This window comes from Mustelus asterias, chromosome 3, assembly GCF_964213995.1.
Source record: "Mustelus asterias chromosome 3, sMusAst1.hap1.1, whole genome shotgun sequence".
Classification (NCBI taxonomy): domain Eukaryota; kingdom Metazoa; phylum Chordata; class Chondrichthyes; order Carcharhiniformes; family Triakidae; genus Mustelus; species Mustelus asterias.
Window position 1 is genome coordinate 132,188,224 of NC_135803.1, and position 17,414 is coordinate 132,205,637.

At 45.4% G+C, this 17,414-nt stretch overlaps 1 protein-coding gene across 1 annotated transcript in view; it reads right to left on the minus strand.

Moving 5' to 3' along the window:
* Positions 1-17,414, minus strand: part of LOC144491599 (ninjurin-1-like) — a 53,552-nt gene that overhangs the window by 12,411 nt on the left and 23,727 nt on the right. The window contains exon 2 of the mRNA XM_078209637.1: positions 3,779-4,004. Coding sequence (XP_078065763.1) covers positions 3,779-4,004 — 226 coding nt within the window. The remainder of the gene's footprint in view (positions 1-3,778; positions 4,005-17,414) is intronic.

Consider the following 17,414-nt stretch of genomic DNA (forward strand, 5'->3'; position numbering starts at 1 on the left):
GACCCTCTCCTCTCCCCCACCCATCATCGGCCCCTCAACCCACACCCCCCCCCCCCACCCGATTGCCAAGTCCCTCCAACCCCGCCAAAGGCCATTGCTGGCATCACCAGCTCCTCCATCCGCTCCCGGACATCACCACGTCTAAATTAATCCCCTGCCATGAGGCTGCCAATGGGTCTGCCCCTTGGCACAGGTTGGCACTGTCCGGTTGGCATGGGGCCAACCTGTGCCAGAGGATGTTGCCAGGTCACTGCCGAGCCATGTCCCTCTCCCCTGGGACTTACCTTTATGACCCTGGGGAAATCCCCACCATGCTAATGTGTTAAAATGAGCAGTCCCGCAGGTTTTCCCTATGCCCTGCACCCTAATCAAACTTGTAAATTCACCACAGCCAATAACAACAAAACACACACTATCGCTGAAAACACCCCACACTGGATCAAATACCTGTGGCACAAAAATACTAACATCAAGCTGCCGTACTGACTTTACTCAAATGCTGTCCTGTTCTGTGTCAGAAATTAACTGATGGAGAGATTACATACATAATTAATAAATTAGCAAGGGAGAAATTTAAAGGTTTAACTGTCGTAACTTCCAAATAGTTTTAGCAGCCGTGATGTTTTTGTTTGGAGGCTGAACCTCCTTGTAATATAGTTTGTCCCCTTCACAGTTAAATACTGCTTTTAGGTCCAGAGGCGGGTGGGCTAACTTTAATAAGGTGAAGTGGGCTTTACATCTCAATACGGTCATTGAAGCTGCACTCAACCAATGGCTCACTGTTACAGTTCCAGCTGAATCAGGCGAGCTTCTCCCTAAAGGTTTGAGCAGGGTTGCATCTTACACTGCAGTGCCACTGCGCCTGAAAATAACACCCACTCAGTGACCACAGCTGAGATCAGGAATAAAGCCGTGCCTTGTGGACTAATCTCTGGAAACTGTGGCATTTTGTTTACTTCATTAGCAATAAATTTACTGTGACCTCATAGCAGGCTGAGCACAACACTAGTGGCCTTATTGATGTTGGGGAGGATTTTGAGCCCACTCTCTGTCAATGGGAATGGCAGCAGGAGCTCGAAATCCAAAGAGCGCGATTCACGCCGGCGAGTTTCCAATCTTACCGGCCCCTCCCCAGTGGAGTGGCGGGAACACGCTGCGGGACTGCAGAAAGCTCATTTTAACACATTAGCATGTCATTAGCCAGCATTCTCTTCAGGACTCTCCCCACCCCTCACCAGATATTCAGCCATTGACAACAGGTTCACCCAGACAGGAACCTGTCGTAGAGGTTTCCCCAGGGTCGTAAAGGTAAGTCCCAGGGGAAAGGGGCATGGCTCGGCAGTGACCTGGAAATGTTGCCTGGCACAGGTTGGCCCCATGCCAACCGGACAGTGCCAACTGTGCCAAGGGCAGATCCGGTGGGAGCCTCATGGCGGGGGATTAATTTAGATGTGGTGATGTACGGGAGCGGATGGAGGAGCTGGTGATGCCGGCGATGGTCTTTCGCGAGGGTGGGAGGGACTCAGCGATCGGGGGGTGGGGGGGGGGGGGGGGGGGGGGGGGGCAGGGGGCTGAGGAGCCGATGATGGGTGGGGGAGAGAAGGGGGCCAATGATTAGGGGGGTGTTGCTGGAGGAGGGTGAGAAAGGGTTGATGATGTGGGGGGGGGGGGGGGGGGTGCAGTAGAGAAGTGCCAACTCCAATCGGGGGTGACCTCCGTGGTGGGCAGGGAGTGGGGGTGGGGGTGGGTGGGGAGCTTACTCAGGTTCTCAGCAGCGGGATTTTGCCGGTGTGTTGAGGTGTGAAACACTCCCCTTGATATTTTTGGCAGATTGTCATAAGATCTGGAGAGAAAACCAACTGGCTTCTCTGGAGTGGAATACGCCGGTTTTCTCACCAGAATCAACACTGCTATATTTTGGTAAGATTACACCCATTGCATCGGCACTGTGGAGTGGTTCCCTAACCGGATCGAAACAATGCAGGTATTATGGTAAAGGAAGCTATGTGGGTGTATGCGAACATTATATTTTCCTGTGTATTTCTTGTAATACAGCAAGTACTTGAACATAATTGAGCTGTGAGTGGTGTTCATGTTTCTATAATTCGTCCATATTGGTATGGCTTTGCTTCCAGATGATTCAGAATGGAGTAAGTCTGTCTTGGATGCTGATTAAATTCACAATACAGTGCTTAATATTCCCAACCAGCAATCAATTGCGTTGCTTTTTTTGTGACTTTCATAATGCAACCACCATCAATCAAGCTGCAATTATTCAGCTCCCACTCCATTAGAATGGAGGTCTCTCCTGATGGTTGAATGAGTAATATGCTACAAGCTCTGCAGCCCTCCAGATGCCAAGTTTAATTCCGAGCTCATTATCACCCGAGGGCCAGCGACTGGCCTCAGCACACATGCACTGGAAAAGTAAACCATTCAGGCAGGATTCCCGCTCTGAATAACCAACAAAGCTGTTGGGGGAGGAGAATGCTGAGTGATCAGGCAAGGCTCTGATGATGTTCAAATTACTTGCCAGTGCTCACCTAGCAGTCACCCGGATCATTTTGTACATCTTTGAGCTCTCCGCCTGAAGATTTCTACAAGTGGAAGTCTTCCCAGATTGACAAACTGTGACTTTGACCATAACCATCACGGTGGCACAGTGGTTAGCACTGCTGCCTCACAGCGCCAGGGAGCGGGGTTCAATTACCGGCTCGGGTCACTGACTGTGTGGAGTTTGCACGTTCTCCCTGTGTCTCCTCCGGGTGCTCCGCTTTCCTCCCACTCTCCAAAGATGTGCGGGTTAGGTTGATTGGCCATGCTAAATTGCCCCTTAGTGTCAGGGGGATTAGCGGGGTGTGATGACTTCAATCAGGCCATTGAGGTTGGCCTATTAGAGTATGAACATCCTGATTGGCTCACCAATTGCTCCTTAATCAGGGAGTTCATACTCTGATAGGCCAACCTCAATGGCCTGATTGAAGTTATTACACAGGGATAGGGCCCGGGTGGGATAGGTATCAGTGATGGGCCAAATGGCCTCCTTTGCGCTGTAGAGTTTCTATATAAAGTGGTTACTCCTGAACAGCAGAAATGTTTTTTGGGTTACCACAGCCCGTACAGATCAGCCATGACCTGATTGAATAGCAGATCAGGCTTGAAGGGCTGAATTTGCCTACTTCTGATCCTAATTCCTATGTTCCTATGTACAACTGGGGGTTAGGCGGGGGGAGGGACACTGCACCAGCAGACATGAGCATTCCTCCCAATGTCAATGTGTCACTGGGAGTCAGAGCTGCACCCTCCAGCACCATCAGGAGTGGGGCTTTGAAGCCTGTACCTTCTGATTCCAAACCAGGAATATTAATACTAAGATAAAGCTCAGAGGATGCAGCAGAAGGAGACCACTACATGTAGGACTGAACCCCAGTGAGGGAAAGACAAAATACTGAGAGGGGTTGAAAATTTGGGTTTCATTGGCTCATGGAGTGAGGTCGAATTCCACAGCATCGCAATGAAAGAGTTTTTCCTTCAAAAACATGTGAATTTTCACACAGTTAGAACCAAATAGATGTTTGTTCTTTGTAAAAATGCTGTGTCCCTTATCTTTCAAAGATTTTAAAAGCATTTAATTCACAAACTTCTGCAAATTCTCTTGCAACATTATTCTGCACTGTAAATTGATACACTAGGAATACATATGGAGTACGGATAACAGACAATTGAGACTTTTCATTCAAAATGTAATTATCTTAATGTGACTCAGCATTGAACTCACCAATAAATATCAGTAAGATGCCCACAATTATCTGAAATATGAGTGATATGCTAATGAGAATAATGAGTGGCACATAGTAGCTGAAGCTCGACCCTTGATCGACCACTGCTTTGAGCTGGGACGCATTGGCCATTAGCAAGGCAACATCCAGCATGCTTTCTGCTGCACTCTTCTTGTTGGCATAGTGATTGAAGTTGATGGATCGTCTCCGTCTCCTGGTCGGATTCTGTCGTGTGAAAAACAAGTTTGAGAACAAAATTAGTGGAACAGATAAAATGTTACATTTTACACTGTCTGACTGTATTCCCCTAAAGTCTAAACCTATTCTTTACCACAAAGGTAGCCTGGTAAAGCTTTTCTCTGTGGTACAATATCCAAAACACAGTGATTAGGTTATATGCAATGGACACTGAGGGTACATTATATTTTAAGCGATAAATCATTTTCTTAAGCAATTCTTATCAGTCTGAATTGACTAACTGCACTTACCAGTACGAAAATAATAAAAACAACTTTAAAGTTTATTTATTAGTCAGATGTTGGCTTACATTAACACTGCAATGAAGTTACTGTGAAAATCCTCAAGTCGCCACACTCCGGCGCCTGTTCAGGGACACTGAGGGAGAGCTTAGCATAGCCGATCCACCTATCCAGCACGTCTTTGGACTGTGGGAGGAAACTGAAGCACCCAGAGGAAACCCACGCAGACGTGGGGAGAACGTGCAGAGTCCACACTGACAGTGAGCCAAGCCGGGAATCAAACCTGGGTCCCAGGCGCTGTGAGGCAGCAGTGCTAACCACTGTGCCACCGTGACGCTTGCATTTATACAGCACCTTCTTAATAATATGTCCAAAAGTGCTTCACAGGATCAAACAGAATTTGACACCTGTTTCCATCCACACATATTTTAGAAAATCTTACATCTGTGTACATTTTGTCTTTGGAAACAACCTTAATTCCTATTGTCATAATTTCACGTCAATCTTTTCCATTATAGTTCCATATTTATAAAGGAAACTGCCTGTGCAAACTTGTCACAATGTAATTATACCCTCCCATCAGTGGTTGTTCAGTGGTACCTCAGTTTTGCATCTCTCCTCCATCTATACTGGGGAGAAGATTGCACTACTCTGCTTCCCAAAGTCCCTACAAATACCATAGTCTAAACCCAAAATAAATACAAAAATAAACATACACTGTATGACTTTAAAATGGAGATGGAATTACACTTGCATTCCCCAATTATTATTAACCAATTTGTTTAAATCTAGGATATAAAGCTTTTGAACTGAAGTGTTTTCAAATTATTCTGACGTTGATAAATTAAATTCTTTGTATCTATGTGAAATGGGAACTTTCTATTAACGAGCTTTTGTTTTTACTTTTTAGTACATATACCACACGTAACCACAATGGACGAGTTTCTCTGGCTGCACCCGTCCCAAGTCTGGAAATTCCCATTTGAGGTCAATGGGTCTGGAAATCCCCTCCCACGACAATTACTGCGGCGGGTGGGACGGGAAAATTTACCCCAATGTTTCATTATTTTTCAGTAATTGGGAAAGGATTATTTAAATGAATGTTACAATTACTAAAATTGTTTTGTTCTCATAGTACATGAAATGTGTATTTTAAAAATGTCTGCCCAAACTCTTCTGTTTCATATATCTGGGACAACTTAAAAAAATACTATTCTTAAGATATGTCTCCTATGTCTCCTATGTCTTATAGGAGAATGGGCATGGGAAAAATGATTGAATGGCAGAACAGACTCGATGGGCCGAGTGGCCTAATTCTGCTCCTCTGTCTCATGGTCTTACAGAAAGGTCATCAACTTCAAAAGTTCACTCTGTCTCTCTCTCCAGGGATGCTACCTGACCTGTCAAGTTTTTCAAGCGTTTTCTGTTTTAATCAAGGGCTTTTCTATGTTCATGAGGAACTGTTGTATGTGGCTGGCTGACTTCCCTTCTATTTAATAACATTTTGTTCAGTACTTCGTACCAAATATGGAAACATTTCTTTCACCAAAATGTCACATCATACACAACCAACATTTTTATGCCAAAACACAAATTTGAATCACTATCTTTTTAAAATGTATTTATTAGTGTCACAAGTAGGTTTACATTAACACTGCAATGAAGGTATTGTGAAAATCCCCTAGTCGCCACGTTCCAGCGCCTGCTCGGGCACACTGAGGGAGAATTTAGCATGGCCAATGCACCGAACCAGCACGGCTTTTGGACTGTGGGAGGAAACCAGAGCACCCGGAGGAAACCCACGCAGTCACAGGAAGAACGTGCAGACTCTGCACAGACATAGGGCGGCATGATGGCATAGTGGTTAGCACTGCTGCTTCACAGCTCCAGGGACCTGGGTTGGATTCCGGCTTGGTCACTGTCTGTGTGGAGTTTGCACATTCTCCCCGTGTCTGCATGGGTTTCCTCCGGGTGCTCTGGTTTCCTCCCTCAGTCCAAAGATGTGCAGGTTAGATGCATTGGCCATGCTAAATTGCCCCTTAGTGTCACGGGATGGGTAGGTTATAGGGATTAGCGGGGTAAAATGTGTGGGGTTATGGGGATAGGGCCTGGGGTGGGATTGTTGTCGGTGCAGACTCGATGGGCTGAATGGCCTCCTTCTGCACTGTAGGGTTTCTATGATCCTATAAAATACGCAGTCACCCAAGGCCGGAATTGACCCCGAGTCCCTGGCACTGTGAGGCAGCAATGCTAACCCCTGTGCGGCCCTGTGCCTAACAGTCTCCTTACATATTTACAGTCAGGAGATGTTGGAGAGGTTTATGGGAGAAGGTCAAATTGTTTAGGAAATACTTTGTATCCTGTCGACATGAACAACAATGCTGGGTGGTTCAGGTCGAAGGTCAAGAAATATTGAGAATTGTTTAGTGCATATTATGTTAGGATTAGAGATTTGTTTTTTTAAAACACTGCAGCGGAAATATAATTTATGTGAATATTTATTTTGTGAGGGACATGCTGTATACTTTCAAAAGTAAAATATGCAGAGACACATTCATTGCTAGCTCTAAACATTTCAAACAGGACACTGATGAATCGGGCATTCCCACAGAGGAGGACAAACCCCCCCCCCGTCACGATACTCCCAGCCTGTCCCACCAGCCCCGATAAGATTCCCGCCCGCTGAATAGTTTAAAATCCTAATAAAGAGGTAAACATGCCGCATCAGTGGCCTCCCGCGGTGTACCTGCCCCATCAGGAGGAAACGCAATGGGCAGGCTTTGGTGCAGGTCCTGATTAATGTGGAGCTGGTGCCTTGCATTCCAATGAGAGGGCAAGGGGGAAGTGTTGTGCCCATGCGCCCCTTTGCCACTGCCATGCAGAGGGTGTTGGGTGGGCTTGGGTTGGGGGAAAGGCCTTGACCTCAGGACTCACCCTCGGGATGGGGTTTAGTGGCTGCACTTTACCGAGTTGTCCTGGGAAACATGTTGTTCAGTTTCAGAATGATGGATTCAGACACCTTTCTGGAGTAAAATATTCATTACTGCCTCTGTTCTCTGAAACCTTTGAAGTGCCCTGGTCACTTTGACATCCATGCCTGCTTGGTCAGGGTGGGGAGGGGGGGCGAGTGGTGTGCCCCATTCATTCAGTGGTGGGGGGAGGATGCCCCTCTGTGCTAAGAGGTTGGGGGTGCTCCCCTTGCCAGCAGGGATCACCTCTGGGAGAGGTGGGGCCTGACTGTCAGCGCGGAAAGGGTGCCCCGATCTCTGCAAAGCCGAGCTGCCCAGTGTTATTCCTGGGAAGCATAAATTTAAATGGTTCAGGTGGGTGAACCCCACCTTACAGGCGCTGGTAACACCAGCGATAAACACTCCGATTGCTGGTGGGAGCACTTAAGAGTGCAAATGGGAGATTTGTGCCCTGAAGCAACTGTGGGGCCAGTGGGTCAGGCTGGGAGCATTGTGATGGGTTTTGCCCCCGGCGGGAATGCCCAACTCAACGGCCCACCAGGACTCCCACCAGGGGCTAGCCAGCCCGGTGAATTCCCGGCCTTACTGCCACTGGGTCAAAATCCTGGAACTGACAGCACAGTGGGTGCACCTACATCACATGGAGCAGTTCAAAAAGGCAGCTGAACACCACCTTCTCCAGGGATTCTCAATCAGCAATGAGAAACAAATGCTGACCTTCCCAGCAACACTTACCTCCCATAAAAGAATAAGCACAAAGAAAACTAAAGGGAAGAAAACAAATTTGACTTTGATAGTGTGACTCTATAATGAAGACTGTGACTTAGTTTTCATTAGAGTTGCTTCCAATCCCAAATAGACCATTCTGATAGAATCCCTACAGTGCAGAAGGAGGCCATTTGGCCCATCGAGACTGCACCGACAATCCCACCCAGGCCCTATTCCCGTAACTTATCATATTTACCCTGCTAATCCCCCTGACACTAGGGGCAATTTAGCATGGCCAATCAACCTAACCCACACATCTTTGGAGTGTGGGAGGAAACCGGAGCACCCGGAGGAAACCCACGCAGACATGGGGAGAATGTGTAGACTCCACACATACAGTGACCCGAGGCTGGAATTGAACCCGGGTCCCTGGCGCTGTGATGCAGCAGTGCTAAGCACTGTGCCACCCGGCCGCCCTATATCATATCCCCTTGTCATTCCAGTTTATCCTTATAGAGTTTGGAACCTTGGGGTAACACTTTGTAAATGACAGCAGCGTGATTTGCTGCCATTTTTTGTAATATTACTTTTTCACTCTGCAGGCTGAAAAACAGGAGCAATCCCACCATGTCCACTAATTAATGATAAGAACCAATAAAACTGGGCCACGTTTGTACTTTTACAAAATGAATCAAAGCAACTAGCATGTAAAAGGTGCAAACCAGTGGTGCATGGATTGACCAGCACATCACACAAACCAACCACACATCCATTGACTCTGTCTACACTTCCCGCTGCCTCAGGAAAGCAGCCAGCAAAATTAAAGACCACACGCACCTCAGAGATACTCTCTTCCACCTTTTCCCATCGGGAAAAAGATGCAAATGTCTGAAAACACATACCAACCCGCTCAAGAACAGCTTCTTCCCTGATGCCATCAGACTTTTGAATGGTCCCATCACATATTAAGTTGATCTTTCTCTTCACCCTGTCGGTAACTGCAACAAAATATTCTGCACTCTATCCTTTCCTTCTCCCCTGTGTACTCTATGAAAGGTATGTACTGTCTGAATCACTCGCAAGAAAGAATACTTTTCACTATATCCCAATACATGTGACAGTAATAAATCAATAAATCAATTGGCTTGTATAATGCAAGGAAAATCACATTTGAGATGATTTATTATGGCACAAATACATCTCGTTTGTAATTGTAGTTCATCACCTCAATTGCTTCCTACCACAACTGCCACCAGTGACGGACACTGTTAATACCAACACTTTACTCAGGTATTGAATGCATTCTCACCAGGCACGATCCAAGATAATGATTTACCAGATATTTTTCACTACTTAAATGGATAATGTGAACATTTCTTATACATACACTTTATTTAAATAATAATATGCAAACCTTGTCTTATAGTGTAAGCCTTCTGTCCACAACAAGAATCACTTCAAGCAAAGCTCCAATTTCTAACTAATTTGGAATATTCTATATATGGCACACTCTCTGGTCTCCATTTTGAAATTTGATAAGAGTTCACATCTTGCACTTCATCTCCCGTCACTTTACGTAGAAATGTCCCTGTTTTGTATCTTCACTAGGCTGCTAAATGTGAACGGTGACAATAGAAATGTTCACTCCCCCGACTGAGCTTTTCTCTCAACAGTAAAGTTTATTTATTAGTGTCACAAGTAGGTTTACATTAACACTGCACTGAAGTTACTGTGAAAATCCCCTAGTCGCCACACTCCAGCATCTGTTCGGGTACACTGAGGGAGAATTTAGCATGGCCAATGCACCTAACCGGCACGCCTTTCGGACTGTGGGAGGAAACCGGAGCACCTGGAGGAAACCCACACGGACACTGGGAGAACATGCAGACTCCACACAGACAGTAACCCAAGCTGGGAATCAAACCTGGGTCTCTGGCACTGTGAGGCAGCAGTGCTAACCACTGTGCCACAGTATATGGTGACTGTCAAAGGTTACTGTATTTGTGCTGCAGTTCCTTGCTCTAAACCCTGTGGGTCAGCAAACTCAAGGATGCTTGTGTGAAGACATATTCATCTGGGTGGAGGATGCGCACAATTTGGAAAAAAAACTTGCTGCCCCTTTTACTTTGTCAATAATATTCAATAATACCCTCTACTTAACCTAGATGTCTTTCACCAAGACTTGTGCCTCTTCAAATTTCCCATTCAGAATCCATGTATTTCATCTGAAGTCCAAACAAAGAAAACCCCACCATCCAAATAAATATACTGCAGCAACTGCCAAGCATCCAGACCACTTGGAATTTTCTATGCAAACCATTTTCTATACAAACAATTTCTAACAAGGTATTATTGGTTTCACAATAAAATGCCAAGTTGTTGGAAGGAGTTCAAATTCCAGTTTGAACTGACTCCCACCCCATCAATTATTGGGCAGGAGTTTTCATGTCTTGGCCTGAGAAAGTAGGGTCCTTGCCATACAGTGAACAGTTAATCCGGTCTTGACAGTCCCACTTTCCTAAAGTGAATCAGATAGATGTCAAAAGGAAGAAAGAAAGAATACAAAGTATAGGTACAATAGCATCACAAATGCTCAGGGAAGAGGACAAATAGGAGTGAGGAAATACAATATGGGCGTGCAACAATCCCATTCCTCATCTAATATTCAAACTATACACAATATAGATTGTCCCACAAAATTCTGAAGAAAGTGAAAGCTATTCTGGGTGACTGCTTCTGTCATGGAAATAGCAAAACTTGTCTGTATTTGGGTTGAAACCGAGCCATGGAAAGACTGACACAAGTGGGAAGCCCTTATTGGTGACCGAGGTTATCTTATCCGGCCACAGGACAAATACACAAGTTTACCCAAGTTGTTTATTGAAATTTAACTTCAGGAATATGGCCACAAATAGAAACTGTTATTGCAGGAAAATGATAACCAACGTATTGCATGATGAAACAGCAGCTTTTTCAGTCATGGCAACAGTGAGCCCGTGTAGATATATTATTGCGGGCAGTCTTGTCAGGATTGTTTTTTAAAAATTATTTTATCCTCACTCAAGAGTTTACAGATAGTCCAAAATATGGGCGGCACAGTGGTTAGCACTGCTGCCTCACAACGCCAGGGACCTGGGTTCGATTCCAGGCTCGGGGTCATTGTCTGCGTGGAGTTTGCACATTCTCCCTGCGTCTGCGTGGGTTTTCTCTGGGTGCTCTGGTTTCCTCCCACAGTACAAAAGATGTGCTGATTAGGTGCATTGGACATGCTAAATCCTCCCTCAGTGTACCCGAACAGGTGCCTGAGTGTGGCAACTAGGGGATTTTCACAGCAACTTCATTGCAGTGTTAATGTAAACCTACTTACAACACAAATAAATAAATATCCCACAGCTCTGAAACCAACAGCACTAAATTCAAATTAAGTGTTTCTGTTCACAGAATAAAAAGGTGTTCAGCTCCATTGATGCTTCCTCTTCTAGTTCACAAGACATTCGCACAAGATTAATGGATTGTTTGAAAAAAAAATTGATACGTGCCTTGGGTTAATGGGCTTGCTATGACTTCTCTATATCCTAATTTTTGGTATAACTGAGCACTCTGTGGAAACACCACCACCCACAAGTTCTCCTTCAGTCCAAAAGATCATGAGACCATAAGGTATAGGAGCAGAATTAAGCTATTTGGCCAATTGAGTCTGCTCCACCATTCAATCATGGCTGATAAATTTCTCAATCCCATTCACCCGCCTATTCCCCGTAACCTTTGATCCCCTTACCAATCAAGAACCTACCCATTTGTGTCTTAAATATATTCAATGACCTGGCCCCTATAGCCTTCTGAGATAATGAATTCCACAGATTCACTACCCTCGGGCTGAAGAAATTCCTTCTCATCTCAGTTCTAAAGAGTCGTATTCCCCACGTCCACTGTATCCAGTCGCACATCATCCTGACTTGGAACTATATTGCCTTCATTGTCACTGGGCCAAAATCCTGGAACTCCATTCCTACCAAGCACTGTGGTTGTATCTACACCTCATGGACTGCAGCGGTTAATGAAGGTGGCTCACCACCACCTTCTCAAGGACAATTAGAGGTGGGCAATAAATGATGGGCTTGCCGGCAAAGCTCACATCCCATGAACAAATAAAATACTTGAATCCCCATAACTTTCTGTGCTATACAAAGCCACTATTGGTAAAAGGGGTAAGGACATTAGAGTTCTAATGAACATGAATATGCAAAGCAAAAAAGATTTAAATTCCAAAGCGAATTCTGGGGACCAGAGTTTCCATCAGCATAATATTGCTGTTAAAATGCTCTGTACAGCACGCAGCCTCTGGATAATTCAGACTGAGCTTCCACTTTTCTTTTTTAGATTTTTGATTTTGTATAAATAAGCTAAATATATGTATTAATATATCTTTATCAATTAACAGGAGCCAAAAAGGTGTTGAATAAAGCGCAAAAGCAATTAGATGCAATGCCCAACAATAAATCAACCCTGACCTTCCTGCACTTCCTCGCAGTTTAATTTCCCAAAGCACTTATCAAATGGGCTCGCCAATTTGTGTTAAATTAGAACAGTTAGTGTCCATATCACTAGGAAACCAGTTCAGATAGCCAGCAATTAAAGCAAGTAGAGAGAGAAGGCCTTCATTTTATTTATTCCGAATAGATTCAAAGTCACATTCCCAGATTTTAGACTGTAGCGTGCAAATCTGCTACATTAGCTGTCCAATCTGGGGTTGAATATTTTGGGGTGATTCAGCAGTCAGTGGGGTAAGGAGGGATGGGGAAATGAAAATATAATTTGTGTCTAAAAAAACTGAGAGGGGACAGACATTTTCACTCTCCTTCCTCAGTAAGTTGCCTTTATGTTCCAGGTAAAAGTTTCTGTCCACTCCCTTTCCAGGGCGGCACAGTGGTTAGCATTGCAGCCTCACAGCGCCAGGGACCCAGATTTGATTCCAGCCTTTGGTGACTGTCTGTGTGGAGTTTGCACATTCTCCCTGTGTCTGTGTGGGTTTCCTCCCAGTGGTCTGGTTTCCTTTTTTAAAAAACTTTATTTTGTTGGTGTCACAAGTGACATTAACAATGCAATATAGTTACTGTGGAAATACCCTAGACGCCACACTCCGGCGCCTGTTCGGGTACACGGAGGGAGAATTTAGCATGGCCAATGCACCCAACCAGCACGTCTTTCAGACTCCGGTGCTCCGGTTTCCTCCCACAGTCCAAAGATGTGCCAGTTAGATGGATTGGCCATACTAAATTGCCCCTTAGTGTCCAAGATGAAGGGGAGAGTTACAGAACAAAGAGATCTCGGGGTACATGTTCATAACTCCTTGAAAGTGGAGTCACAGGTGGACAGAGTGGTGAAGAAGGCATTCGGCATGCTTGGTTTCATAGGTCAGGACATTGAATACAGGAGTTGGGACGCCTTGTTGAAGTTGTACAAGACATTGGTAAGGCCATACTTGGAATACTATGTGCAGTTCTGGTCACCCTATTATAGAAAGAATATTATTAAACTAGAAAGAGTGCAGAAAAGATTTACTTGGATGCTACCGGAACTTGATGGTTTGAGTTATAAGGAGAGGCTGGATAGACTGGGACTTTTTTCTCTGGAACGTAGGAGGCTGAGGGGTGACCTTATAGAGATCTATAAAATAATGAGGGGCACAGATCAGCTAGATAGTCAATATCTTTTCCCAAAAGTAGGGGAGTCTAAAACTAAAGGGCATAGGTTTAAGGTAAGAGGCGAGAGATACAAAAGTGTCCAGAGGGGCAATTTTTTCACACAGAGGGTGCTGAGTGTCTGGAACAAGCTCCTAGAGGCAGTAGTAGAGGCAGGTACAATTTTGTCTTTTAAAAAGCATTTAGATAGTTACATGGATAAGATGGGTATAGTGGGATATGGGCCAAATGTGGGCAATTTGGGTTAGCTTTGGGGTTTAAAAAAAAGGGCGGCATGGACAAGTTGGGCCAAAGGGCCTGTTTCCATGCTGTAAACCTCTATGATTCTATGTGTAGATTAGGGACATGTGTGGGGCTACGGGGACAGGACAGTGGGGGGGTCTAGGTAAGATGCTGTTGTTGGAGAGTCAGTGCATACTTGATGGGCTGAATGGCCTCTTTCTGCACTGTAGGGATTCTATGATTCTGACTGAAAGGAACTATATGAGTCTGAACAGCCTCAGTGGGCACACACCTATGTGGTCAGTTTGATATTTTCACTGGATATATGAAGTAAAAAAAAATTCTATTCTCTGACCTTAACTTCCCTCACCACCTACAGTAATATAATTAATGATAATTCTAGAATGTGTTTACTTTTGTATGTCCAATTATTTTTATCACTTTAGAATAGATATGGAAACTGGTTTCAAGACTTAGCTTTGGAATTTGTCTTTTCTGTTTTACGCATTCATATTCTTAAGAACTCTGAATACCCTAACTTCCTTTAGTATTACTGCCTTGTGGTTTCCATTAGCAACAGGCCCAAAAGAAATGAGGTCTCTTTAAATTCTAATGCTATGATGAATGATTGATTAGTTTTAAGTATGCGTTGCTTCTCATTGTGTTTCTGATGTATTTGTAGACTTGGAACTTAAATAACGGACCTCTAAACAATGATCTAATATTAAACGGGAGATTCTCTTGGTTTAATTGACACAGATGGAAACAAGGTCAGACTTTACTGCGATCAATTTGTTTATAAGCAAATTACACAGGTCCCCTTGAAGGGTAGATAAATACCACGCTTATTCAGTAGCTACTTAATGCAATGCTGAAGAAAGTTAATACAAGCTGTCAGTGTGGGATGCTTTCTTTATTGAGAGAATGAAATACCTCCCAGAGGTCAAAAAATAATGAGACATATGCAGAGAGAGAAAGAGAAATTGTAGTTAAGCACCATTTGCCTGAATGTGAAAAATAATCAAAGGCAAATAATGGTGATGCTTTAAAAGAGAGAGAGTAAAGTAAAGTTTATTTATTAGTCACAAGTAAGGCTTACATTGACACTGCAATGACGTTACTGTGAAATTCCCCGAGTCGCCACAACTCGGTGCCTGTTCAGGTCAATGCACCCTAACCAGCACGTCTTTCGGAACGTGGGAGGAAACCGGAAGACCCGGAAGAAACCCACGCAGAAACGGAGAGAACGTGCAAACTCCACAGAGACAGTGACCCAAGTCGGGAACCGAACCCGGGTCTCTAATGCTGTGAGGCAGCAGTGCTAACCACTGTGCCACCGTGCCACCCACGAGGTAGTTAGAAAGGGCAGAAGACTGTGGGGGCAATTTTCAGCCCACGTTCACTGTCAGAGAGAATGGCGACGAGGGCGGAAAATCCAGAGGGAATCAGGAAATGCGTTTCCCGATTTTCCACGCCCAGTGATGTCACCAGCTTCACGCCCACAATGGGCGAGATCCTCATTTTAATGTTCTTGAATACAGTCCAATGTATTAACCCAGCCCTACCCCCGCCACAGGGTCCCTCCTTACTGAATGTACCTCCGGGGGCGCAAAGATAAGTATAGCCCCGGGGAGGGGAGGGGGAAGGGGGAGGGATAAGCCCGAGCTGTGCCAAGGGGCAGTGCCAGGAGGTAATGTCAGTGGGCAGTCCAGGGCTGAGTCCTCACGGGAGCTCCATGGTGTGGGAGGGTGGTTCCAGTTAATGTGTGCAGGCACAGGAAGAGCGGGCAATGAGGGCGACCATGCACACATGGGGGGAGCGGGCAGTGAGGGCCCCATTAGAATGACAGTGTAAACCCCACCCACTCATGTTTGTTATTCAGAGAGGCTCAAGGTCTGGAGTGAAAACTGGGCTGTGCAGCTGGAGAGCAACACACTGGTTTTCAGTCTGAGCCTGACACTTTGAAAAAAATATAGTAAGATTCCATCCAAAGATTAAAGAATGGAAGATAAGCAGAGTTTCCCCAACTGAATGTTGCACAATTTCTTTCCATGGGCAATGCAATGGGAGATCCATTACACTTGGTAAAATATAATGCAAAGAATCGTTTATTTTTTAGACAGCATAACCTCATTCAATGGCAAACTGAGATAAATACCGACATCCCACAAACTTTATATTGTCACTAATTGGAAAAGTAATATAACTTGGGAGGAATTGTCCTGGAGTACCAACAGATATCTCACTCAGCACCACATCTCCTCCCACAATCCTTGGTTCCCAGACATTGGTTAACACAATGGGCACAATTTTCCCCCCAAAAACTAAGCCCAACAGGCAGGAATACGAGAGATTTTCCTGCCTGTTTTTTGGGCGAGCTTAGTGGAATGTATTAACGGCACTCTGTGCATCACAGAATCAATCAGGGGATTTACACTGGTGATGGGGGGTTTAATCACGCCCGAGAGGCCAGCATCGGACTGCAGAGGGGGCCAGTGTGCATGCGCCGGTCTCCCAGGATACTGGGAGATCGGTTGACAAGCACTTTCCCATCGATGGCTGGCTTCCCGATGGCCGGCCCCGAACCCCCCTCCGTCTCCGACCCTGACCCCCCCATATGCGATCGTTGCTGGTGTGGACCTTCACCAGTGGGGCCAGAAACTTTAGCCAGCCCAGACAATTGAGTCCCGGGCTCACTAAAGAGATGTGGAGCAGTTGTTGCATATGGGATTCAGCCTTGCACCGTTCCCCAGCACGAGGTTGATTACGCAATTAAAAATGGACCGGGGAGACCCTGTCCCCCCCCCCCACCCCGCACCAGCCCATCTCCCCCACCCCTGCTGACATTTCTTAGCCTGCTGCGCTACTTGAGTAGACACAGTAAGAAGTCTCACAACACCAGGTTAAAGTCCAACAGGTTTATTTGGTAGCTCGCTGCTCCTTCGTCAGGTGAGTGGGAGTTCTGTTCACAAACAGGGCATATAAAGACACAAATTCAATTTACAAAATAATGGTTGGAATGCGAGAATATCTCACGTGAGAACACCACCCACCAGGTACACGGTACATACTCTTGCAACTCGGCCAACGTTGTCTACCTGATACGCTGCAGGAAAGGATGTCCCAAGGCATGGTACATTGGGGAGACCATGCAGACGCTACGACAACAGATGAATGAACACCGCTCGACAATCACCAGGCAAGAGTGTTCTCTTCCTGTTGGGGAACACTTCAGCGGTCACGGGCATTCGGCCTCTGATCTTCAGGTAAGCGTTCTCCAAGGTGGCCTTCATGACACACGACAGCGCAGAGTCGCTGAGCAGAGACTGATAGCCAAGTTCCGCACACATGAGGACGGCCTCAACCGGGATCTTGGGTTCATGTCACACTATCTGTAACCCCCACGACTTGCCTAGGCTTGCAAAATCTCACTAACTGTCCTGTCTGGAGACAATACACATCTCTTTAACCTGTGCTTAACACTCTCTCCACTCACATTGTCTGTACCTTTGAGACTTGATTACCTGTAAAGACTCACATTCCAACCATTATTTT